This window comes from Podarcis filfolensis (assembly GCF_964270895.1).
Source record: "Podarcis filfolensis genome assembly, chromosome: Z".
Classification (NCBI taxonomy): domain Eukaryota; kingdom Metazoa; phylum Chordata; class Lepidosauria; order Squamata; family Lacertidae; genus Podarcis; species Podarcis filfolensis.
This window is the reverse complement of record NC_139617.1, coordinates 33,636,922-33,663,906: the sequence shown is the minus strand read 5'-3', so window position 1 is coordinate 33,663,906 and position 26,985 is coordinate 33,636,922. Positions and strand designations below refer to the sequence as shown.

General features: G+C 47.2%; 2 protein-coding genes across 7 annotated transcripts in view; one reads left to right on the top strand and one right to left on the bottom strand.

Moving 5' to 3' along the window:
* Positions 1–19,541, top strand: part of PRRX2 (paired related homeobox 2) — a 59,770-nt gene extending 40,229 nt beyond the window's left edge. Inside the window, exons 2-4 of one of the 3 annotated variants that reach the window (XM_083596596.1) lie at positions 15,164–15,348; positions 15,917–16,095; positions 17,820–19,541. In XM_083596596.1, the coding sequence (XP_083452722.1) occupies positions 15,164–15,348; positions 15,917–16,095; positions 17,820–17,877 (422 nt within the window). In that variant the 3' untranslated portion in view covers positions 17,878–19,541. Of the gene's footprint in view, positions 1–15,163; positions 15,349–15,916; positions 16,096–17,286 lie in introns of all 3 variants that reach the window. The other 2 variants (XM_083596595.1, XM_083596594.1) reach the window with 2 other exon arrangements.
* Positions 19,542–21,487: 1,946 nt separating this feature from the next.
* The window catches only part of PTGES (prostaglandin E synthase), a 30,274-nt gene continuing 24,776 nt past the window's right edge, over positions 21,488–26,985 (bottom strand). For all 4 annotated transcript variants that reach the window (XM_083596612.1, XM_083596613.1, XM_083596614.1 and 1 more), the window contains one exon: positions 21,488–22,033. In XM_083596612.1, the coding sequence (XP_083452738.1) occupies positions 21,784–22,033 (250 nt within the window). In that variant the 3' untranslated portion in view covers positions 21,488–21,783. The remainder of the gene's footprint in view (positions 22,034–26,985) is intronic.

Below are 26,985 nucleotides of genomic sequence, written 5' to 3'. Positions count from 1 at the left end.
AGGACCAATCAACTGGCTTGTACCTAAACACAGGCAGAGACCAGTTCATTGACCTAAGGAACTATCATGCCATATTTGGTTATGATAAGAGGCATCCAAATGCATAGCCATGTCCCCTCTTCTCAGACAACACCACTCACTGGCCCTGCTTTGAGTGGTTTCTTTCCTGGCTGGAATGCGTCCTTGAAACCAGTCACCACTGGCATGTAGAGCATGAGGCTCTTAATCTCAGGCTCGTGGGTTCGAGCCCCTGGTTCAGATAGAAAGGGAGGGTAGGAACGAGGAGTTGTCTTTTTGCACGATGACAACCTGGAGATGGTTGGATGAAGACAGAATCACTAATTGTTAGCTATGAACTATAGCCATAATAAACTTATTTGAAAGAAAGGGGGCTTCTGAAAAAAACAAAATATGGACAAAGGGAACAATTCACCCCACCCTACAATGAAGAAAAAAATATTAAAAAGGGGCAAATCAAAGGAGGCAGGAAGATTAGGTTGTTTCTGGAGGAAACGTCCAAGTTGAGTTCCAGCAGAGTGGGACTCTTTTGTTTGAACATCTGTTCATTTGGGCGCGACAATTTATTGCCATGATATTATTGGCAGGAGAAAGGAAGGAGTGTGAAGTTAAAAATACAGAAACCCAGATTATTCGAAGATTCCAGACAGCTTCATTGACGAACCTCGTATTTGGAAAAATAAAGACGAGGGTCTAAAACCATGTGGAAAAAGTTCCCTCAAAAAAACCCATCGTCCCAGTCCAAAATGGGAGTTGGGAAGTTAGTTGGTGAAAGGAAAGCTTCCAGGGCTGAGAAGAAGGAATAATAAAATCCTGCCATTGTTTCCCTGGAAGCTCCCATGTATACTTTTTAACCCTCTCAGCACCCCTAGGCTGGTAGACAGACTGGCCCAGGGTGGTCACATGGCAAGGGAGCCTAGGCCTTTGAGGTTGAAGCCCAACTACCATTGCATCACACAGAGGTTAGCGCTGCCCCAAAATCTCAAACTAGATTAACTGTAGCTCCCCAAGGAACCAGGGTAGTTGTAGTTTTTGTGAGGGAGTAAGCTTAGGCATCCTTAGCAGCAGATTTTCATCTCAGTTTAATTATTTATTAAATTTTACATGTGGCTTGGCTGTTTAAAAAGCAAACAAAAGACAACATGGTTTGCAAAAAGAATAACACAAGCAGAATTTGAACGCAAGAGCAACCTCTCCCTTCTTGTGGTTTCCAGCAACTGGTATTCAGAAGCATTTATTGCCTCTTGACTGTGAAGGAAGACCATGGCTATCTTTTACAGTGGTACCTCGGGTTAAGAGCTTAATTCGTTCTGAAGGACCGTTCTTAACCTGAAACTGAGGTAACACTTTAGCTAATGAGGCCTCCTGTTGCCGTCGCACTGCCGCTGCGCAATTTCTGTTCTCATCCTGAAGTAAAGTTCTTAACCCGAGGTACTATTTCTGGGTTAGTGGAGTCTGTAACTTGAAGCGTCTGTAACCTGAAGCGTCTGTAACCTGAAGTGTCTGTAACCCGACGTACCACTGTATGGTTGCCAAACCTCCAGGCCTCACCTGAAGTCTCCATGTTTGCCTGCCCCCCCCTCTAGATAGCAGCGGGGTGGGGATGGGGCTTAACCTCTAGATGGGCAAGAGTGTTTTTAGTAATAGTAATAGTAATAATTAATAAATTATTGAGACTGTGCATGAAGCTTGCAAGCTTCATCCCAGCAGGAGTGAGCTGCAAATTATAGCATAGATGTTTTGGGGGTGGGGCTGCGTTCCTCTGCTCCCCCCCCCATTAACCATCGTCTCCAAGGTCCACCTCCATGCCATCACCTAGGATATCGCTAGGTCTTAGGTTTGGACTCTGAAATTTCAGGGCCTAGGATGCTCCTGGCCTGGCAACCCTACCATAATGGCTTGGAATCACTGATGCCTCTGAGGATGCACAAAATCTGTTTCCTGCTCCCTTCTCCACTTCCTAGGAACAGCCAGAACTCTGCTGTGTCTATTCAAGCGGACTGAAGCATTCTTTGATGTCTCTGTTCATAGGGAAACAATATTCAGCACTCCATATATAAAAGGCAGTGTGGCATAGTGGTTAGAATAGTGGCACAATGGTTAGACCAGGACCCGGGAGGCCGGGGTTCCAATTCTCGCTTGGCCATGAAGCTCCCACTGGGTGATCTTGGAACCCAGTCCCTGCCTCTCAGCCTCACCTACTTCACAGGGTTGTTGTGGGGATTAAATGAGGAAGGGGAGAACTCCACTCTGATCTTCATGGAAGAGAAAGGTGGGGGTATAAAAGCAATAAATAAATAAATTTCTCCTACGGATTGTCCCGACATCAGTGTGGGCACAGTGGATGAAGCAAACCCTATTTTTGCGAGTTGGTATCTTTAAAGCGGCCTTTGGCTCCTGGCAGGGTATGGGTTTCAGGGAATCTTCTCCGTCTGCAGAATATTCAGAGGCTTTTGTGTCTGTCCCCCCACAAATCTCCCATCTCCTTAGAGAGAGCTAAGATGATAATGCTTGTTGCCCCTTTCAAACCAGGAACTTTTATCCATCCTGCAGAAATGCCATCACAGTTCCCCTCCCTCCAACCCCTCTTGGAATATATATATATGCATAAATATACATGGAGGGGAGTGTGTGTGTGTGTGTAGAATTGAAATATAACAAAGCAGCTTTTCAGTCACAGCGATAGCTGAGGAAGCGAATTGTACGAGCCTATTAAAGTCTGTGTCTCTCTCCCCAACTGAAGTCTGTGGCTACGGTCGGCGCCAGCCTCTCGCGCTGAACCAGATGTGGAGAGGCGCCGTCCTTCCCGGCCACTGAATCTGAATTGCTCCAGGCCTCACACGAGGGAAACTGGAACGCACATGGGAAGCCACGGGGTTGTGGAGGGCGGGCTGCAGGCGGGGTGGGGGGGAAGCTTCCTCCTACGAAGCACAGAGCAGAAAAGTCAGGGGGAAGCTTGAAGCGTGGACAGAGGAAAGCCAGGGGTCTCCTGGTTGGCAGAATGGGCACAAGATTAAGGCAGCAATGCAAGGATATAGGAAGAGCCTGGCTGTTTGATCAGGCCAAAGTGTGGCCCATATAATCTTACTCTGACAGTGGCCAACCAGATGTCTGTTATGAGAAGCTCCTAAGCAAGACCCAAGTGCAGCAGAAAATATCCAGTTGTTCTTCCCCATTGTCTGGTATACAGAGGTAGACTACCTCCAGGCATGGAGGTTCTGCTGTCCCAATAGACCTCCATGGGAAGAGCCTAGCTGCTGAATGAGGGTGAATGGGGCCCCATCTAGCCCAGCAGCCTGTTCTGACAGTACCCAACCAGATGCCTCAATTGGGAAGCCTGCAAATAAGACTTCAGTACAAGAGCAACACCTGTGAATTCTAGCAACTGGCATTTGAGGGATAGATTGCTTCTGGGCATGGAGGTTCTGCTATCATAATAGACATCCAGAGGAAGAGGCCTGCCCATGGGTTCAGGTCAAAAGGAGCTCGTCTAGGCCAGCACTTCAGTCTCACAGGGGCCAACCAGACACTTCTTCAGAGAAGTCCTCAAGCAGGGCATTAGGGTAAAGTCAGTCTTCCTAGTGGTGATTCCCAGTTATGGGCTGTTAAGAGACCTACTGCCTTCAGTGGTAGAGGCAGAGCATAAGAAGAGCTCTGCTGGAGACCTGCTCATCGTCCTACATCCTGTTCTTACAGTGGCCAACCAGATGCCTAATAATAATAATAATAATAATTTATTATTTGTACCCCACCCATCTGGCTGGGTTTCCCCAGCCACTCTGGGCGGCTTCCAACAAAGACAAAAAATACACTGAAATGTCACACATTAAAAACTTCCCTGAACAGGGCTGCCTTCAGATGTCTTCTGAACGTCAGGTAGTTGTTTATCTCTTTGACATCTGATGGGAGGGCGTTCCACAGGCTGGGTGCCACTGTACCGAGAAGGCCCTCGGCCTGGTTTCATGCAGCTTTGCTTCTCGCAATGAGGGAACCGCCAGAAGGCCCTCGGCACTGGACCTCAGTGTCCAGGCAGAACGATGGGGGTGGAGACACTCCTTCAGGTATACTGGACTGAGGCCCTTTCCGTTTTCTATTAAGGAAAGCCCAAAAGCAGGAACTGAGCATAACAGAACTTTCCACACTCACAATCCCAGTGACTTGCATATTGCCTCTGACAGTGGAGGGAGAATATAGCCATTATGACTAGTAGCCATTTAGAGTCTTTCCCCATACACAAAGGAGACCAGAAGAAGTTTTTAAAACTTCTGTCTTCCCTGGCTCAAGGAAACCACCACTTCTCAGGCTGCAGAGTTGCCTCTGCTGCACTAGTGGGTTTAGCAGTTTTTCAACACAGTAGCATGAACTTGCTGGACAATTTAGCAGGAGACAGGTCATTATAGTTATCCCTTTCATGAAAGCATTTAGAGAAACTGCTTAGATTCCAGAGATAGGTAGAAACATGGAATCACAGAATTGTAGAGTTGGAAGGGACAGCAGGGGCCATCCAGTCTAACCTCTGCAATGCAGGAATAATTGCATTGGGGGCGAAATATAAAAAACCCCCAACAGCAGTCCAAAGTCAGCAAGCAGCAAATAAAATGTGAAAGGCCAAAAGTTGGAGACGATCAGCTAAAATCAAATTGAAAAGTTTTTTGTTTTGATTTGGCTTTTAAATCAGCATTGAACAATTGTTTAATTCAGGCTGGGGGCCATATTCTCTTGTGGGAAACGTTCTGAGAGCTGCATGACAGTAGTGGGCGGAGCCAGCCAGAAGCAAAAAAAAAAAAAAAAAAAGAAAAGTTGTGGGTAGAGCAACAAACATTACTTTTACCTTTGTGAAATAGGATACTGTTCAAGTCATGGAGAATTCAGACGTTACTATGAACACACCTCCCCATCCTGACAAGCAAGAGGCATAATCCCATTGAGGGATGCCTTCCAGCTAGCCAAAGGACTCAAGGAGGTTTGTGGAGCAAGGCCAGCAAAGGGGGAGAGCGGCTGGGGCTGAGGAATAGAATGGAGCAAGTCCCGAGGACCATATAGACAGGGGTTGGAGGGCCACATCTGGCCTCCAGGCCTGAGGCTCCACATTACCAGCCTCAGTGAAAGCAGCACTCTTAAACCCATTTGCCTAGGAGTAGGCCCTGTTGAATTCAGAAGGACTTAACTTTTGAGGACACATGGGACTAATCTACACCGGTCAGTTAAAACGTTAAAACGTGTTATAAAAATGTGACACCAGAGGGCGCTGTAGAGCAGTGATCTGTTGTCAATGGGAAATTAAATTGAGAGCTGTATTACTGGGGGCATTTTAAACACGCTTTTATTTTTCCCAGATCAGTGTAGATCCAGCCATGGAGAGAGAAGATTCTTTTGCAAGTAGGAAGATTGTCTACACCAGAATCAGTTAGGGATGGACTGAGCAGTTAATTCCATCCTGTTTAGGTCTCAGTGGCACACAGTCATAGGTCTGTTGCATCTTGTAGTAGGACAGTATGTCCTGACCCATTCTGTTTTCTTGCCGTCCCATTCTGTTTTGTTGCATCTCATTCCGTCCTGTTCTGTCCCGTTTCTTTGCATGCCATTCTGTCATGTGCACTTTGTGTACCTTTTATATGTAAAACATACTTTCCAATGCTTTCTGGTGCACTTGCAAGTAAAAAAAACACACCATGCACTTCCTGTGCATCTTTTATGCAATAATACATATTTTTGTGCAGCCTTTTTTGCATGCTCAAAGTACACTACAAAATCAGGAGTGAAGTGTCATCTGACTAGGAGGCATGTTCAGATCCACAAACAAGTGCGGGGATGTTGGATGCAGTCCGCCCGCCATGAAAAACAGACCAAGTGAATCCCACCCCTACAAGCAGCTATTCTTTAGAACTATAAAGTGAAGAAAAAGAAAACCTGAGAGTCTGTCTCTGCTCCAGCCTGAATGTGGTTTCAGGCAAAACAACGTTGTCTTGCCAGATATCTGACCTAGAAAGAATGAGAATTAATTTGCTCCCCACCCCCCATGTCCAGAAGTAGTACTGTGATTTCACTTGGAATATAATACTATACCCCAGGACCACCCTGAGTTAGATTGAGCATTTTCATACAAGGCTTAAAATAGTTTGTGCCTAAATCCTGGGTCACCTCCAGCACTTGTAGCATCTTTCCATCTGGCAGAGCACTCACCTTGCTTGGAGTCATGTTTTCCTCTCCACAGAGGCTTCTCTGCCACTTTGCCGGCTGCTGCTCTATTTTATTAAACTGCTGGTTTTCTTGCTGCATCTGTTGCTGGACCTGCTGCTGGACCACCAACGTGACCTGCTGTAAGAATGCTGCTGTTTCTCCCTCCTTTTCGGCTCAGGAACATCTAGCCCTCAGCCCTTTTCCTCTAGAAAACACAGATCCCACTTCTTACACCAGTGTGACACACCACCCCAACCTCCAAGCAGTGTGAGATTCCAGGGGTAGCAGGAGCGCTTGTCAGGATCTGGGTTACTTTTAGGAACAAAGAGGCAAAGCAGAGACTGCAGTGTCTTTATGACATATGGATTACTTACACATATATACAGCACATCCTGTAGAGGGAAGTGAGAGACTTGTCTATTTGGGAAGGGAGCCCCTCTAGGAGAAGGAAAACTGATCCTAAACCTCTGCTGCCTTGCGGGACATCTTCGGGAGAAAGGGCTAAGGAGGAAACCCTACTCAAAACCAGAGTGGAATCCCTAAGGTGGTTGGATGGCGCTTTGTACGCCTCCTTTGGAAACTCCTGTAGCCAGGTTGGTGCAAGATGTATTGCTCTGCTTCCCTTTGGACCACATCAGTGCGGCTGAGAGTAGGGTCTTGTTGTCTGGTCAGCCTAGGACCTCTGTATACACTGCCCATGCTTGCACCGCAGAGAGGTCATTTCGGTGCTGTTAATGTAACAGTTTGACTTCACACACCCCAGGCCCACTCTGTTGTCTCTCAAGACAGATGGATGCCGACAACATACAATCTGCATCTAGATGGAAAGAGTTCAGAGCATTGAAATCCCAGGAGGATTGTGCTCCTCCTCCCATTGCTGCAGCCTCGGAATCCAAGAGACCCAAAACATCATATCTGATCCTTTCTACAGCATAAAACAGACCATTCCCCTCCTGCTCTGGTCCCCCCCCCCAGCTTGCAAAGATGACCCTTCTTCCTGTTCACTTATGTCAGTGCCCACTGCAATTCCCCCCTTCCTCCTGAAAAGCTGGCCTTTTATCTCTGCTAACTAAAGGTAAAGGTAAAGGTAAAGGGACGCCTAACCATTAGGTCCAGTCGTGGCTGACTCTGGGGTTGCGGCGCTCATCTCACTCTATAGGCTGAGGGAGCCAGCATACAGCTTCCGGGTCATGTGGCCAGCATGACTAAGCCGCTTCTGGCGAACCAGAGCAGCGCCGTTTACCTTTCTGCAAGAGCGGTACCTATTTATCTACTTGCACTTTGAGGTGCTTTCGAACTGCTAGGTTGGCAGGAGCAGGGACCGAGCAATGGGAGCTCATCCCGTCACGGGGATTTGAACCGCCGACCTTCTGATCAGCAAGTCCTAGGCTCTGTGGTTTAACCCACAGCGCCACCCGTGTCCCATCTCTGCTAACTAAGGACACCTCAATTCACAGAGGGGCTTTCACCATTTCCACCAATCTCTGTTAATGGCCTTCTTAATGGGTTAACAGTTCAGCCATTATCAGCATTTGTTCTTCCAAGGCCCTCATCCAGCTATCTTTTCCAAACTAGCCCAGCTTAATAGCATAAATTGAGTTGGGCACAATTTAGCCAAACCTCATTAATTCTAACTTTTACTGAACCCAAGGATTGTGAGTGACTTACACCCACAAACTCTGGCACCCAGAACCTGTAATAACATATTTCCCATTCCAAATTCACCAGTTAAAAGAATAAAATAAAATAAAAACACTCCATGAACATCAAGGTCAGGATTTAGGTGGTAGAGAGGAAGATGAAAGACCTATGACGTTTCTTACAGATGTTTCGTTAGAGACTTGGTGTGCTCATTAAGGGCCAAGCTAGATAAGAGGAGTCAGGCCAGAGATTAGTTCCCATAACACTGGGAGGGAAGTTGGATTAGGGCCCTGGCACCAGAGAAGAGGATTTAACCTATTCTGAGTGTGAGAGAGAAGGGGGAGGCAGAAAGGGAGTGTGAGAAAAAAGGAGGCGGTGAAGAAAGTGAGCAAGATAGATGGGAAGTGGCAGTAAGGATTTGTGAGAGAGAAAAGGAGTGGCAGAAACAGAAAAAAAGAGGGAGAGAAGGGAAATGGCAGAAAAATAGAGGAAAGGGGCATGTCTCCATCCCCTTCCAGCTCTAGTTTTGCCCACCATTGGGTATGGAGCTGGAGGGGGGGAGACAGGAAAGTAGCCATATGGGTCAAAACTTTTGTTACAAATCTGAGGTGACAAGAGTTTTGGGGTGAAAGGATACCTGTAACTGCTAGAGTTAGGGAATGTTAGAAACTAAGAAATGGCAACATTTAGATAATACTTAGAACATTGAAGAGAAGATGCCAGACGCTAGATTTAAAATGCAGGCTAAACCAGGAAATCTTCTGGGGAGAAGGACTATCATGGGCTAGATCTAGGCACATCAAAGAAGCATTTCAGTTAAACAGGTTGTAAGCTTTGCATGGGGACACTGTGGGTAGCTTTGCATGGGTGGCGCTGTGGGTTAAACCACAGAGCCTAGGACTTGCCAATCAGAAGGTCAGCAGTTCAAATACCTGCGACGGGGTGAGCTCCCATTGCTCGGTCCCTGCTCCTGCCAACCTAGCAGTTCGAAAGCACGTCCAAGTGCAAGTAGATAAATAGGTACCGCTCCGGCGGGAAGGTAAACGGTGTTTCCGTGCACTGCTCTGGTTTTGCCAGAAGCGGCTTAGTCATGCTGGCCACATGACCCGGAAGCTATACGCCGGCTCCCTCGGCCAGTATAGCAAGATGAGCGCTGCAACCCCAGAGTCGGTCACGACTGGACCTAATGGTCGGGGGTCCCTGTACCTTTAACTTTACCTTTAAGCTTTGCATGAGAAATTGGGTTGGCAAAAACAGAACTCCACAGTGCCATTTGGTGTCACAGTGTTATCATGCCTAAACAATGCATATAAAGCGCTTTTTCTTTGCCAGTGCAGCTGAGTCCAAGGTGTAATTACCTGACAGTGGCCAGTCATTGACTCTCTTTTACCTGAACTTCGAGTAAATAATAGAGATGAGAGGGAGAAGTTACAGGAAAAATGTGTCCTTTTGAAATTTAGCAGTTGTGGAGGAACGGGGTGAACTCGGTGAGTTGCTGTGAAGGGTAGAACCATCTTGGCCAGCCGGGGCAGAGGCACAGAGGTGGTTTGCAGGATGCCTTGGACTCCAGCGCTGCACTGCTGTGGGGAACAAGCCCCTCTTGACACGTAATACACTGAACTCTCTCCCAAAGTAGACCCAGGTGTAAATATGTGTACAACAAACCATATTTCTTAAAGACACTAGTCTCCACCGTGCCTTGATTTCCCAATGGAAACACAACCCTGGAACCCCCTGAAATCTTTCTGCCGCTCAGCAGAGATTGGGAATGATGCACAACCATTGTAACACTTTGAAGAAGACCAGGATTTGTGAGTTTATTTTCTTTTTACTGAGCAAAGATATCTGATTTCTGTCCAAGTTGTAATGCACTTTCAATTTCTTTCCCCCAAAAGCCAGCTTTAGCACTTAGAGCTGCTTGAGGTTAGCTATGGCACATCACACATATTTTTCCCTTTCCACAAGCGTAAGCAGAAAAAAAGCCATATACTGTGAGACAGTCCTGGCACCTTTTCCATGGGAAATTGCTGGAGCAGGCGTGTAGAATCTCAGGCCTGGAGGGGCCTCCAGTTTGGACCTTGAGATGCCTCTTCAGCTCACACCCTTCACTAGCCTGGCTTCATTTGTGAAAATGGCTTGCAAAAAGGCATTATATCAGGGAAAATCCCTTTGCAAAGAAGTGCCCATTAGGCAAAATCTCTCTCTCACACACAAACACAAAATGCATATTAGGGTAAGTTCACACTCCCATCTGATGTCATGGAAATAAACAACTATTAGGCTTTTAGAAGACACCTGAAGGCAACCTATGTGGGGAAGTTAATAATAATAATAATAATAATAATAATAATAATAATAATAATAATAATTTATTTGTACCCTGGCCATCTTGCTGGGTTTCCCCAGCCACTCTGGCCGGCTTCCATCAAAGATTAAAAATACATTAAAATGCCACACATTAAAAACTTCCCTGAACAGGGCTGCTTTCAGATGTCTTCTAAATGTCAGGTAGTTTATCTCTTTGACATCTGGTGGGAGGGCGTTCCACAGGGCGGGTGCCACCACCAAGAAGGCCCTCTGCCTGGTTCCCTGTAACTTGGCTTCTCGCAGCGAGGGAACCGCCAAAAGACCCTCGGCACTGGACCTCAGCGACCGGGTAGAACAATGGGGGTGGAGATGCTCCTTCAGGTATACTAGGCTGAGTCTGTTTAATGTGTGACTGTGTTCAATGTTTTAAATTTGTTGGAAGCTGCTCAGGGTAGCTGGGCAACCCAGTCAGATGGGCAGCATAGAAATAAATAAATAAATATTATTTTTATTATTATTACTAAAATGCTGGTGAATAAGGACTTTTTTTGAAAAAAATGCATGAAGTGGAAATGTGGAGAACTTGAACTTTAGAATATATAGAGAGAAAAATGAAATTGAAAGGTTCACCTAGATACATATCCCACTATCCTTGTCCCTGCTGTCTGGGGCTGATGGGAATTAAGAGTTGAGCAATGTCGCTAGAGCCACAGGTTTCTCATCCCAGCTGTGAAGGAAAGCACTTTGTTTCCAAAAACTGACCTGGGAGAAGGGGTGAGTGACAGGTCCTGCCTTTCCAAACAATTTCTGAGCAAAGGACATCCCTCCAAATCTGGCCAGAGTCAGTGTGAATTTGTTAAATCCACGTTAAGCACCTTGTTTGCTTTTGCTAATTCAGACCACCTGAGATTGAACCGGGTTCCGTTTGCTAAGAACTCGTGTTAATTAATAAAGCCTATTTATTTGCTTAGAGATGTCTGCAGCCTCTGGGTCACATTTTACCATAATTGTTATTTCGAGGGGGTGGGGAAGGGATTCTCGGAGAGAGAGAGAGGTTAGAGCTAACTAGAAAGGATATGCATTTATTTTTCTTTGGCGGTATGTACAGCTAATGCACTCCAGGCTATTTCCACCCCTTCAGCTAAGCCGAATAAGAGGAGAAGGAAGGGTTAAAGCAGAGGTGCCAGAGGAATAATAGAACTGTAGAGTTGGAAAGGATCCAAAGGGTTGCCTAGTCTCACCCCCAGGAAGGCAGGAGGGCAAGCTTAGAACTGGCTATTCGCTTTGGAAGGCAGGGAAATTATCAACAAGTTATTTTAGAGCAGGAGTGGGAAACCCTTTTCAGTCCAAAGGCCACATTTTCCTTCCAGGGTGGGGGGTGGGGGTAGGGGGATGCACATGCCAGTGGTGGGAGGAGCCAGAGGCAAAAGCAGACAGAGCAACTAATACGAATTTCCCCCTTTGCACAGTGGGTTAGTTTCTGCACGCATCCCCCTTTCTTTATCCCATACTCTCCAATTGTCCCGATTTCCCAGGGACAGCCCTGGAATTACAAAAGCTTCTGATTTGATCTAATATTATTATTATTATTATTATTATTATTAATAATAATAATAATAATAATAATAATAATAATAATTTATTTATACCCCATCCATCTGGCTGGGCTTCCCCAGCCACTCTGGGCGGCTTCCAAGAAAATATTAAAATACCGTAACATATCAAACATTAAAAACTTCCCTAAACAGGGCTGCCTTCAGATGTCTTCTAAAAGTCTGGTAGTTGTTCTTTGACAACTGGTGGGAGGGCATTCCACAGGGCGGGTGCCACTACCGAGAAGGCCCTCTGCCTGGTTCCCTGTAACTTGGCTTCTCGCAGCGAGGGAACCGCCAGAAGGCCCTCAGAGCTGGACCTCAGCATCTGGGCAGAACGATGGGGGTGGAGATCTCCTTCAGCTATACAGGACTGAGGCCATTTAGGGCTTTAAAGGTCAGCACCAATACTTTGAATTGTGCTCGGAAACGTACTGGGAGCCAATGCAGATCTCTCAGGACTGGTGTTATGTGGTCCCGGTGGCCGCTCCCAGTCACCAGTCTAGCTGCCGCGTTCTGGATTAGTTGTAGTTTCTGGATCACCTTCAAAGGTAGCCCTTTGAGCATTACAATACTCCAAGCGGGAGATAACCGGAGCATGCACCACTCTGGCGAGGCAGTCCATGGGCAGATAGGGTCTCAGCCTGTCCCTCAGAGTGTCCCTATTTCCCATCAGTGCCACTGCTGCCGAGCTTGGGGGTGAGCATGAGCCGGTGCTTGCCCTGGGTGACAGTTGCAGCTGTGAGCGAGCACCCCGCAGCCTCTCCATGGCCGCCTTAAATGCCAGCCTCCTCTTTTGGGCAGCTCATAGCGGCTACTGGAGAGTGGGTGAGGAGGAAGAGATTTGCCAACAACACGGAGGCATAGCTTCGTGTGACGCATGGCTCTGAGGTACAGGCAGGGAGCAGGGTGGTGGAAATGCTCTGCTGGCAGATTGTCGAATAGGTTCAGTTGGGGAGGGGGAAGAGTGAGAAACGTCCCTGTTTTCATCTGAGGAATGTCTGAGGGTATGCTATCCTCCATCCAGGCAGACAAGAAGCTCAAAGACACATCCCTGCAGGACAAAATCACTCAGAGAGGGTGGCAAGCAGTGAAAGGTGTGGCCTGGGAAGGCTTCTGAAGGCCAGGTGGAGAGGTCTGAGGGGCTGCATGCATCCCCAAGGGCTGAGCCCCCCACCCCCTGTTTTAGAGTGAGTCTCTTGTGCCCTCAATCCCAACTCATCTCTTAGTGAGCAATCCGGGCAAGCAGCAAAACGTTTCGCCACATCACAGTCACTTAGATTTGACACACAGCAGAAGAATCTGGGGCAACCCTGCTGAAAATCAAAGGGGATGTCATAAAATTATTCCCTTTTTTTTATAAAAAGTGAATTCCAAAATAACTTTCTTTCCCGCCATTAGGGAACAAATGGAAGCCAGATGTTTGCATAACAGAGCGGGAGGCAAAATTGCTGTATAGGATTTCAGGACAGAATTTAAACTGAAACACACGCCCAGGGACCATTCTCTGGCGGACTGCACCTTCCTAGGCTGCATTTTATAGAATCATGTGATAGTAGAGTTGGAAGGGAACCAAAGACTCATCTAGTCCACCCCCCTCTGCAATGCAGGAATCTCAACTAAAGCACCCATGACAGATGGCCATCCAATCTCTGCTTAAAAACCTCCAAGGAAGGAGAGTCCACCACCTTCCAAGGGAGTCCGTTCTGCTGTCAAACAGCTCCTACCACCAGAAAGTTCTTCCTAATGTTTAGACTCTCATTTCTTGTAATTTGAATCCATTGGTTCAGGTCCTTGGGTGGGTGGGGGAATAGATACATACAAATCACCCATGTGGGGTAATTAATAAACGAATGCACCCAATGCCTACATCCAGAAATTCAGGGCAAGCAAACTCTGGTAATAGAGAAAGACCCAACAACAGTTTTAAAGTCACAAAAGCAAGGAGCAAAATATTGTGGGGATTTAGGTTAAGGTTACCAGATTTTTTTTCTAAGAATCCGGGGACGCTTTTTTTTGAAAAGAGAGAAAAAAAGTTATTTTTTTAAAAAGTTTGTTTTTCTTAAAAAAGAAGTCCCAGCCTGCTCTCTTGGAGTGCTAGCCACCGCTGGGCTCGGCCAGGTGTCCTTGCCCTCCCGATGCTCTCCTACCTCTCCTCCTCAGCGGCAGCGGCAAGGTCAGGGCTCCCCTCTTTTTTCTCCTCCATCTTTCTCTCTCTTCCTTCTCCCCCTGCTCCCTGCTTTGGCTCCAGGGTTTTCCTGGCCCTGGAGCGCCACTGGGCAGTTGGCTGGGTGGACGGGTGCTCTCGCGCCCGGTTTGATTTGGGTCGTGGGGTGTGTGTGTCAGTGGTTCCCCCAGTAGACGCGCCAGGCGTCCCTGGTTCCCCCTCGGCAGTGGCAGTGGTGGTGGCAGAGGCAGTCAGCAGCCCGGAGCCAGTCTGGTAGAGCAGTTGGCTCTGGCTGGCTTCAGGAGCTGCTCGCTGCCGTGGCGCCTGCCATTTTGCCTCGCCGGAAGTCCCCATATGCTGTTTCTTGTGTTGTTGAACCAATCACACAACATTCATTCCCTACTAATAAATCTACAACACTTAAAATATAAATCCGGGGACATTCCGGGTCAGATTTTGTCCGGGGAGAGCTTTATAAATCCGGGGACTGTCCCTGGGAAATGGGGACATCTAGTTACCATAATTTAAGTTGCTAAACCTTTAAAATATCCTATCCTGAGTCACTACCAGATCTTACCCATTTCTACCCCTCTTAGCAGTGAGCACACTTTAGCAAGTTTAAACATGCTTTACTTACAAAGTTCCAAAGGTCAGGTTCATTCATTTTTTCCAGGAAGCAACAATTAAACACAGGCAGAAATCTTGGGATGCAAAATATAGTGAAATAGTTCTAAGCACGTGGTCTGAGCTTGTAGTGAGCAAGCTCAGGCACTTCCTATCTCAGTGAGTTCATATGGTGAAAAAGGAGAATGAATAAATGAGTTAATTTCCTTCCAGGTGAGAGGCATGACTGCAATTTCCCACAGTCCTCCTCTCTGGAGCAGCAGGAAACAAGCCTATTCTTTCTTACATGTGCTAGCCCTCCAGATGGCTATTGTATCAACTCTCAGCATTTTCTTCTCCAGGTACATTAAGGGTATAGTTCCTGCCCACCCAGGTGTGATGTGTATGGAAAGCCATGCTCCGCCTCCACATTCAGAGGCAGCAATGCTTCTGAATACCAGTGCCAGAAACCACAGGAAGGGAGAGGGCTCTTGAGCTCAGATCCTGCTTGCTAGTTTTCCATAGGAAACTGTTCAGCCACAGTGAGAAAAGGATGCTGGATGAAATGGGCCATTGGCCTGATCCACCAGGCTCTTCCTATGTTCTTGTGGCTTCATCGTGGCATCATCATTGCCTCTCTTTTGTCCCCCAACAGGTGAGAGCTTGAGTGCATCCCGCAGCTCCGCCAAGCGGAAGAAGAAGCAGAGGAGAAACCGCACCACATTCAACAGCAGCCAGCTCCAGGCTCTGGAGAGGGTCTTTGAGAGGACGCACTACCCCGATGCCTTTGTCCGGGAGGAGTTGGCACGGAGGGTCAGCCTTAGCGAGGCCAGAGTGCAGGTGAGAGGGAGAAGAGAATAGCTGAAGGCAACCATCTCTCCAGAGATGTACACTTGCAGGGACCGGAATGAAGTTGTGGGTGTTCAAGCTCCCTGTAGTTCTGTGGTAGAGCATCTCCTGTACATGCAGAAGGTCCCAGATTCTATACCTGATAGCATCTCTAGGTAGGGCTGAGAAAATACTATGCCTGAAACCCAAGAGAGCAACTGCCAGCATACTGAGCTAGACAGTCCAAGGGTCTGACTCAGTATAAGACAGCTTTCCATGTTTAATTCTGCCCATACATATTTATTCAGAACCATGAGGACTGGCATATTTATTCTTCTTTTAGAAGAAAGGCTGCAGCTCAGTGTTGGAGCATCTGCTTTGGATGCAGGAGGTCCTAGCTTCAGCCCCTAGTGGCATCTCCAGGTAGGGCTGGGAATGTCCCCTGCCTGAAACCCCCGAGAGCTGCTGCCGCCAGTCCGTGTGGACAATATTGAGCTGAATGGACTCATGTTCTTACTTAGTATTATCTTCCTTAAATTGCAGATTAAAATAACATCCTAGCACTCTTCCTCTCTGCCAGGTATGGTTTCAGAACCGGAGGGCCAAATTTCGCCGAAATGAGAGGGCCATGCTTGCCAACAGATCGGCATCACTCCTCAAATCCTACAGCCAAGATGCAGCCATTGAACAACCCATGGCCCCCCGTCCAACCAACCTGAGCCCAGACTATCTCTCCTGGTCAACAACATCCCAATACAGGTAAGTCCAGAGCAGTCTTCAGTTTTCCTTTCTGTGCAGAAAAGAACCCAGACCAATTTCCTACACAGACCTACAAAGCAGATTAGCAACAATAATTATATCCATTTTCAAACAAAAGTGCTAACAAGACCAGGGACAAGAAAAGAAGGGAAACTGAAATTGCTTCAGTTAGAGAATGCTTATTTTGCAAGGGAGCAGGAGGAGAGAGATGGTCTAAAATCAGAGCATGCTGCTCCACTTCAAAGGGAAACAGAATTTAGAAGTGTAAAGAAATTAAGTTCAGAGAGCAGCATAACTTTGTCAGTTACTGAAATTGCAAACGAAGGCATGCATGCAATCAGAGTCATGCAAGATGGATTGAGATGAAAGTGTGTGAGATGATATGCGTAGGTTCCCACAACATATTCAGAAAAAGATGCTGATCTCAAGAAGCAAGTTTGGGGTTTATCTTTTTACTGGTACTGCCAAAAATACAGTTACACACCTCTCTCTGTCCTCCCCCTAGATAACGAATAGCCATGACCAGAGCTCCAGGACGTATTACAGCCCAGCAAAAACATTCAAGAAAGTGTGAGCTTGTAGTGTAGGGGGAAATTCAGAAGTGTGAGAAAGTCACAGTCACACCCCATCTCAATACTGTTATAATTGTACAATAATGATAATTAGGGGTGCATTTCAATTATCACTGCAGATCTCCATGTGTTGCCTTTCAGCTAGGTCTGCTATTTTCTGTGCACAAATGTGTTCAAATGGTTTGGAGTGCTCCAATATCTTCTTAAGTGGAGTTTTCCATAAAACATAACAGAACTTCCACACCTTTGTCGTGAAGCTGAAGCCTGTTGTGTTGTTGGTGTTCCTAAATGCTTAGCTTTGGCGCAAACAGAATGACTCCTTGGTGAGCTTCCTACACCCCTTCTCCAGAGTAACCCTAGAGCCCATCTTCAGTGGCTAACTTGCCTCCTTTCAGCATTTTTGGTTCCAAACACCACAAAGGGTGAGAAGAATCAGTGGCTACAAAACTCCCATTTTTCCCACCTGCCCCAACCCTGGAACACCACACATCTGATGTGAAGTAGGGCTGATGAGAGATGCGATGTGGGCAGAGGGTGGGTGGCCTTGAGCAAGCAACAGTTGCTGTTAAGACTTATAACTCTTTTTTGTTTCCCTCTCTTCCCACCTCGCATGGCTCAGCAACACAGTGCCTTCGTACACTTCTAGCAGCCCCACCACGCCCACCCAAGGGGTCAACATGGCCAACAGCATTGCCAGCTTACGCCTCAAAGCCAAAGAGTTCAGCCTTCATCAGAACCAGGTGCCCACTGTGAACTGACCACGGGGTCGTGCCGAAGAGGCAAGCCTGCCTCATGTTCCCCTGCAGCCAGGATCTCCACCCCCACCTGCTTCAAAGTCCAGCCCCGCTGGGCAGCCGAGACCTTGATGATTCTTGCTCCAGCAACACCAACACCTTCATATGTTGTCCGTCTCTCTTACTTTGCCCTTTGTCTCTTTCACGTCCTCTCTGGAAGACAGACGTTCACAATGTCTTTCTTTCCCCCCAAATTAAATTCATTGGCTTTGAGGAACGAAGGACTGAGACACTCTGGCAGGGTTTGATTTTAGCAGATGGGGTGGCCAAGAGAAACTATCAAACCCTCCAGAGGCGATGGTGAGAAGTGTAAAGCCAAATCGCCCTACAGTTACTTCACCCTTTCTTTTCTCAGCAGATCAAAAGTTCAGAGCTGTTCACCTGAAGTTTTGAAAGAGAAGAACTTTACCTCCTGAGAACTTGATGAAAGTTTCTGAACCTGCTGTACCTGTATTCACTCATCCAGCCCCACATGCTACAAGTGTACATTTTGGGGGTATACAACAACTCAACATTGCTATAACAGAGAGGCTGCATTTTTCCTTTTTGCTCAAATGTGCACACCCCATTCCTTTAAAGACACCCTCTGGGAGATAAGAGGGGAACTCACAATAACTCAGAGTGGTCTTGTAAGAGATTGTCAGATACCCTGCTTACTCTGCTGGTTTCCACAGAGGTTGTGTGCCATTTGCGGGTCATGCCCTTTGGCTTTCAAAAACTGGTGTGTGTGTGTCTTTAGGATGAGCAGGGCATTGGTTGATGGGATGTTGAGTCCCAGAGAGGGACAGGACTCAGAGGCAGGGAGTGCTGAATGGATTGGATGCCCCAAGACACAAGACTGTCATCTATTCACGTTCAACCCCTGGAGGCATAAGCATCCCCAAAACTCTCATCACAAAAAATGAAGCCCCTGGAGCCCTCTGTCAGCAGCCTACAGCCATTCTGCCCCAATCCAGGAAGGCTGACATGGTATGTATGCCGTGTGGTTGTAAGAATGGCTACAGGATGTGCAAAACAGGGGAGTTGGTGAGAGGTGATAGGCACTCCTGAAATGTGGAAGGGTCCTAGCAGTGCGCTGCCAGTGACCTGCATTATAAACTATTCCAGGGTGAACACAGCTCCACCTCTCTCTGACGTAGCTTATTTTCCCAATCCACCTTCTCCCAGAGGCCTCTGGCACATCTTTCGCAGCCAGGGACCCTCACCTCATTCCTGCCAATCACAGATGGAGTCCTACTTGTACATGTCATGCTGCCTTCCAATCAGCCTCTGCCCTTGTCGCCTCGCAGCCAATCACCTCTGGCTCGGGTGGTGAGTGAGAAACAGTGTGACCCTCAACAGGAGATACAGAAAAGATGACGAGGGATGGATCAAACCAACTCTCTTTGTACCATTTCGTACCCCGTCCATGTGCCCATTTGCTGGTTGGGGGAATTCGGGACTCTGCGTGTCAGAGAGAAGCTGTGATGGCTTGAGGGTTTTTGTGAAGATCCCAGCTTTTTCATAGCAATTGGAGACTATGGAATTGTGTATAAGGAGGAAATGCAGGTTGTTCCTCCAAAGAATTTGAACAGAATCTCCTGCCAGTGAAGGGAGAGGGGGAATCGCACTGCCTACAGGAGCCTAAGTAAGGGGCAAGAGGTATTGAGGAGTTTGAGCTTTGCAAATTCCGGTTGGTAATGAGCTGATTTTTTGTTTCCAGGATCAGCTTCTAGACTCAAGAAAATGTTCACAAAAGAAATAATGAAAAGTCAAATTTTCATTTGGATTTTTTAAAAAAAACCAGATGGGGGGAAAAAGGGGGATGGAAGAGATTTGCAAAGCAGCACAGACCAGGAAGAGCTAGAGGAAAGAAACCCAGTTCTGCAATTTCTCCCCAACTCAAAATGTTGGTGGTTATGATTCCAAATTATTTCAAACTCTACGAGTTTCAAGGAACTCTCTTTGTTTCAAAATGGCTGCCAGAGATGGCATGAACATAATAGTGGCTGGTGAAATCTGACTGTTTTTTGTTTTTGTTTTTTTTTAATTCAATGCTTATAAAATAAATACCAGATGGTTTCTACATGCTGCATTCAAACCACCTCTGTGATTTGGTATTCGTACTGTGTTGTGTCTCATATCGCTAACTTGGAGGAGAGCATTTATATGGAGAAGGGCAGAGCCAATATCCCATGCCACATTTAGCCTGGACAGGGGAGTCCACTCAAAGTCAAGCTGAGCAAAATATTTTTAAAAAATCAAATGGAAATTATAACTGGTAGGCCCTCAAAGAAAGTCTGAAAGGGGCCTGTCTGCGGTATTATTATTTTTATTTATTCGTTGCATCTATACTCCACATTTTCCTCAAAGTAAGCTCAAGGAGGTGTACATGGTTCTCCACCCCTCCTTGTTTAATCCCCACAACCCTGAGAGGTAGGCTGGACTGAGAGGCAGTGACTAGCCCAAGGTCCCCCAGTGAGCATCATGACCAAGAGGGGACTTGAACACTGGTTTCCCATGGCCTAGTCCAACTCTCTACACCATCACTGCACCATACTACCTCTCTATTACTACTGCTGCTACTACTACTACTCTGCTTGCCCTTCACCAGCAGGTCCCAGGTCAGGTTGGAACAACAACAACAACAACAAAAACACCAGTTAATAGTTCCTTGGAAAGATGAGCTCCAGGACAGGTATTTTAAAAGATGAGGAGGCACTGAGATCCATCAGTCCCATGAGTCTCAAACCCTCAGTGTGTTAGGGTCTTCTCCTGCATGCAAAGACAGGCTCCAGCATATTTAGTGCACCAGACCAACTGTGCGTCCCGTGGTCAAGAAGGCAGTTTCTGCATGTGCTGTAGAGGCAAGTGAGGGGCAGGTGGGGCTTGCCGTTAACCTGGGAAAGGAGCCCATCTTGTAGAAGGAAAATGCTGTTCCTAAACCTCTGCTAACTTGCGGGATATCCTTGGGAGAAGAAAATGCTAAGGATTAAACCCTACACAAATCCGGAGTGAAGTCCCTATTGAATGGCACCTTGTACGCCTCCTTCAGGCAACTCCTGGTGCCCAACATATTGCTCTGCTTTCCTTTGGACCACAATGCCCAGGCTTTGAACCCAGGGGAGTCACTTCTGTGCTGCTAAAGCAGTGGTTTGTTTCACCCCTGGAAGTGTAGTCCATTGATTTCTAATACAGATGGATGCCAACAGCAAAAATGAGGCATTGGCCTGACATAACCACAAAGTATCACTAGAGGGCAGCCTCTGACAACTTGCTGCCTTCCAACTTTTTTTGACTACTGCTTCCATCAGCGCCTAGTTTGCACAGCTGTGCATGCATCTGCCCCAGCATCACATGGCTATGCTGACTGAGACTGATGGGAGTTGTAGCCCAAAACATTTGAAGAGCACCAGACCCTGGCTGAAAGGTTGATTCACTGAGGGGAATATGCCTCTGAATGCCAGTTGCTCCGAATCACAAGTATTGAGAGTTCCTATTGCACTCCGGTCCTGTTTGCAGGATTCCCATTCCTTTCACCTGAACCAGAAGCTCTTTTAAAGACCTTGCAATGAGGCTTAAGAACTGATTGGTCAAATCTACCCATATAGTGTTACTCTTGCTGCAGGTCCCAGTATTATGACTAATACTGTTAGCCTGTGTGTGCCAGAGCCTCATCTACACCCCCAGCTGAATCTGAAAACATTTAGTTCACATTGCATTCCATCTGCTCAGTCTTGCAGTATCTCCTTGGTGGGGCTGTTTCCTTATCCTTTAATCTCCCCTTCAACACAGAACAACTTCCTTACCAGCAAGCTTCTGCTGTGTCTAATTCCCCAAACAACGTGCTAAGAATGAACTAGAGACATAGCCCGAGATGCAAATCAGGGCAGGGTTCTCCCTCCTTCCCACAGTACTCCACACAATCTGGAGGGCCAGATAAAGAGCTCTGGAGTGCCACCTCTCACCTCTGGAAGTCATGTGCACCAAGTTCTGTTCTAAGTGAAATCCACCAGAGTTGAAATAGACAGCTTGGGACTAGCGAGATATTCTTTACTGCAATAAGTGTTTTTATTTATCATTTTGTGGACCTGAACCTCTGCACCACATGCCCATCAGCAACAGAAAGGTGCCTCCCCTCCTAGGAGAGATTGCCAAGCAAACTGTCCAGTCTGAAGATGACATGACTGAGAGTCCATCCAGGCAAAGAGATGCAGTGGTTGAGGCTGAAATGCACATCACCAGACCACAGCAAGGAAAAGGAAGAGCTTTATCCACCTCTTACAAACAAAGCCACTTGTCCATCTCGTTTCCCACACCTTTCAAGTCTCAGATCAAAGCAATCACCAGGACTTGATGGCTGCAAAGAGGATCTGTAGGGCCATAGAGATGCAGGGAAGTTGGGCCACACTGTAGGCCACGGAGCGTGTGGGAGCCCTTAGTTTCAGCAGGTAGGCTAAGGTGTGGACAATCCGGCCAAAGAAGAAGATCAAGAAGTGGATCCGGGCCACAGTCGGGTTGGGGTCCAGAAGGGAGTAGATCGCACCGAGGAAGAGAAAGGGGTAAATGTTCTCCATGTCGTTGAGATGAGCCCTGCAAAAAAAAAAAGGGCGGGGGGGAGAACCCAGATAATCATTTATCTATTTTAGATTAGGAAAGGTTCAGAAAACGGCAACCAAAATTATCCACGGTGGAGGATAGAGATATTCCCCTATGTGGGAAGATCACAGCATTTGGGGCTTTTTAGTTTAGAGAAAAGGTGCATAAGAGGAGAAATAAGTTTATATAATGGGACGCGGGTGGCACTGTGGGTTAAACCACAGAGCCTAGGACTTGCTGATCAGAAGGTCAGCGATTCGAATCCCTGCGATGGGGTGAGCTCCCGTTGCTCGTCACCAACTTGATAGTCACCAACTTGAATGACTTTAAAAGAGGATATCGGACAAATTCATGAAGGCTGTCCCTGGCTCCTAGCCGCAGTTACTATACTCTGCCTCCATAGTCAAAGGCAGTCATGCTTCTGAATTCCAGCTGCTGGAAGCCACAGGAGGGCAGAGTGGTTCTTGTGCTTGAATCCTGCTTGTGGGCTGCCCAGTGGGGCACCTGGCTGGCCAATGTGGGAACAAGATGCTGCGTTAGGTGGTAGTCTATTGGTCTGATTCAGCAGGATTTTCTTGTGCTCTTAAGGGTGGAAGGAGAAATTGAACACTTTTCAAAACAAACAGACCTGTTTGGTAGATTTCATTGAAGTCTAGAATGTAGATATCAGTTGGATTATGTGTCTATTTGTGCAAACATGGGCACAATTTGGGGGAGAGACACTGAAAATTGTACAGAATCCTTATTTTAGTGGAAGTAGGTATGCAATGTGTACAACTGAAGTGCAAAGTTATCAAGCATTTTAAAAAGGTTGCACTCACTTTTTAAAAAGTGTAGGGGGTGGGGAAGGAAACATCTCATTGTGTCAACATGGGGGGCTGCCTTAAATCAGACCACGGGTACATCTAGCTCAGTATTATGTACATTGACTGGCAGTAGCTCTCAAGGGTTCCAGGTAAGGAGTCTTTCCCAGCCCTACCTGGTGATGCTGGGAACTGAACACAGGACCTCTTGGGTACAATGAAGTTATTCTGTCACTGAGCTATGGCCACATAAGAAGCCTGAAAACTTTTTAAAATGTTTGGAAAATTCCCAAGCCTTGGTCAGGAAAGGGGAATAGTGGTTATTAACATCACTATTCCCAGCCAATTGGTGCTGTGCACCACCAGTTTTTGCTGGAGACTAAACTGGCCCCAGGACGTGGGTGGCACTGTGGATTAAATCACAGAGCCTAGGGCTTGCGATCAGAAGGTCGGCGGTTCGAATCCCTGCAATGGGGTGAGCTCCCGTTGCTCAGTCCCTGCTCCTGCCAATCTAGCAGTTCAAAAGCATGTCCAAGTGCAAGTAGATAAATAGGTACTGCTCCAGCAGGAAGGTAAACGGTGTTTCTGTGCGCTGCTCTGGTTCGCCAGAAGCGGCTTAGTCATGCTGGCCACATGACCTGGAAGCTGTAAGCTGGCTCCCTCGGCCAATAAAGCGAGATGAGTGCCACAACCCCAGAGTCGCCTGCGACTGGACGTAATGGGCAGGGGTCCCTTTACCTTTTTAAAGTGGCTCCTTTCCTTTCCCACCTCGATCTTGAAGAGATGTTTGCCCATCTAGGCTTCATAACAATTGTGTTTTCAACAGCAGACACAAAACTCAGCACACATTTTACAAAACATTCAGATGTTGGGGGGTTTTTTTGGGGGGGGGAGAGATTTGACACCTACCTAGATGGGCAGGGGCAGATTCCATTCCCCCCCTGACACAACCCAGAGATGTCTGCCTACTTGGTGGGTACAGGCTAAACAAGCTCTATGAACAAGGGGGGAATTCCAGCACAATCTACCTTAGGTAGGTACAGTTGAACAACATGAGGCTGGTTTTAATAGGGTTATATAACAATAAAAAAGACGCACCCAAGTGACTGTTCGGGAATAAAGCCTCTACTGGCACCACTCCCAAACCGCAACTTTCAGACATGAATGGCTTTCCTTTTCACCCCAGAGGAAGGTCACCAGCTCAGACCTTGTCTCAACTGAGTCAGCTTTCAAATCTCCTTCAGTCACTCATTATCAGATTCCAACAGCTTTGTAGACTATCTTACAACTTGTAAGGTAGTCTACAAAGCTTTTGGAATCTGATAATAAATGCTCTGGGGCTTGGCATGATCTTCAATGCCTAGAACAGGCACCCCCAACCTTCGGCCCTCCAGATGTTTTGGACTACAATTCCCATCATCCCTGACCACTGGTCCTGTTAGCAAGGGATCATGGGAGTTGTAGGCCAAAACATCTGGAGGGCTGCAGGTTGGGGATGCCTGGCCTAGAAGGCAGAAGTGGGGGAGCATGGCCAGAAGAAGAAATGCATCTGAATTCCAGTTGCTGGAAATTGCAAGTGGGGAGAGTGATGCTATTGCACTTGGGTCCTGTTTGTGGGCTTTGCTTTGGCACACCTGGCTGGCTTTTCTTGTTTTCCTATGTTCATACTAAGTCCCAACAATGAAAACATGAAATCACAGAAGACAAGACTTTCAGGGCTATTAGCTGCAATGGCTACATTCTCCCTCCACTGTCAGAGGCAGCATGCATCTGAATCCGTTAGCCAGGAATCACAAGTAGGAAGAGTTTCTGGTGCACTCAGGTCCTGCTTGTGGGCTTCTCATAATGTGAATCTGGTTGGCCACTGCGGGAAAAGGATGCTGGGCTGGATGGACCAGTGGCCTGATCCAGCAGGTATTACCTTATGATGTTACATGTGATGTCTTCTGATTGGCAGATGGACATGGATTGAGGCAAATGGCCTTGTAGGCCACTATTGGCCCACGGGCAGGAGGCTTGCATTGAGGAAACTGCATTCGGAAACGCACCCAACAGGGTTCAGTTTATGCCTTTACGTTCTCCCCCACTGTTGGAGGCAATATGCCTCTGAATGCCAGTTCCTGGGAATCACAAGAGGGGAGAGTTGCTGTCTCACTTAGGTCCTGCTTATGGGCTTCTCATTAGCTCTGCCCAGAAGCAAGTGAGGATTTAAAAATAAATAAATTGATTCAGTGCTGCAAACAGACGAGAGTCAATTTCCCCAAACTTTTTTTTGGGGGGGGTGATGATGATGATGAGAGTAGCAAAATCTGCCGCACGATAATTATGCTGCATCCCATTTTAGCACTGCCTCAGCAGCTGTTTCCCATCAAACCCACCCACCCAAACCTCCTGCCTCCATTGAGACCATGGAGTGGGGTTTAAGAACGTTAAGGACGTGGCTGCTGGATCAGGCCAATAGCCCATCTAGGTCCAGCATCCTGTTCTCACAGTGGCTGACCAGAGGCTCCAGTGGGAAACTAGGAAGCAGAACCTGAGCACAACAGCACTCTCCCCTCCTGTGGTTTCCAGCTTTACTGGGATTCAGATGCATTGCTTTCAGTTCCATTCCACAGGAGCCATTTGACAGCCAGCAAAGTGGATGACTTTAAAACAGTTAACTATGAGGGACTTTCTTTTATCTGCCCTGAATCTCCCAACATTCAGCTTCCTTGGATGTCTATGAGTTCTCGTGTGATGAGAGAAGGAGAATTTTTCCCTCTCTCTGGCCACTTCCTCCATGCCAGCCATTATTTCATAAACTTATATCGTGTCACCTCTTACTCGCATTTTATGTCAGCTGAAAATCCCTGAATGCTGCAAGCTTTCCTCACAGACGAGTTGCTCAACCCCTTGAATATTTTGGTGGCCCCTTTCTGAACCTTTTCCAACCCTGCAATATCCTTGTTGGGGGTGAGGGTGAACAGAACTGCACACAGCACACAGCTTGTGGTCATTTGCAGCGGCAAAAATCTCAGGGAAAGCAGGCAACGGAACCCAAGCCTTCGCAGCTGGCTCCAATCACCGTGTCCTCATTAAGGCAAGATGTACGCACATGGATGGGATCGTTGCCATGGCAATGGCGTGGTTGCACCATTTCCTGGCTCCTCGGCCCCCCCTTTCTCTCCCCCCCCCTTTCTGCATTTATGTATGCACACACCTTGGCCACAACCCAGGGCTGCTAATGGGATTATGCGTAAACAAGTCATGCCACAAGCCATAACACCTCAATGGAACCATTTCCTGCCTTCAAGGGTCGGTGCAGATTAAGGGCCAAGTCTGGGGCTGCAGTGCAGGGGCGGAAGATGGTGGGGTCTAGAATGTTTATTTTAAAAGTCAACAACAGCAAAATAACTTTTGATGTCTTGGCTTGGGTTGTAGGGTACAACTTTCAGGAAGCACACAGCCCCCTGGGGACGAAATCTATAATGAAATGGACCAGCGGAATTAAAGGAAAACAGTCACTAAAAACTCTCCCTGGGTCACCAAGGAGGTCGTTTCCCTTTTGGCTGACAAGGAAGGAATGCAAGACACATTATGAATGTCCAGGAACCATAAGAAACTGCCTTATATGGAGTCAGGCTTTGGCCCATCAAGCTTAGTACTGTCTACACTGGCTGGCAGGGGCTCTCCAGGGTTTCGGCAAGGAGTCTTTCTCCCCAGCCCTTCCTGAAGATGCTACTGGGGTTTGAACCTGGGAGTTCCTGTGTGCAAAGCAAGTGCTCCATCACAGAGTCCTTTAAAAATGAAGTAAGAATGAGCCCAGTTTTCATGGTTCTGAAAAGGGAGCTAGATTAAAGAGTCAGACCATTGGCTCCTCTAGTTCAGTACAGTCTACCCAGACAAGCAGTGGCTCTCCAAAAGAGAGAGCATCAAGGAAGGAGAACTCAGTCAATTTCACCTTCTCTCGGTTTCTCTTTTTCCCAGTCCTAAGTGCTGCCCTCCACATTCCCACCTCATTTTGCACATTCTTCTCCTTCTTTTTAAGTCCTCAGCAATGGAGTGTGAATTTCTCCTAATAACAACATTGCAGTGGCGAGTTCCCGCCCCCCACCAAGGATAAATAAAGACACTAGACACCAGAATTTAAGGTTAAATGGGTGA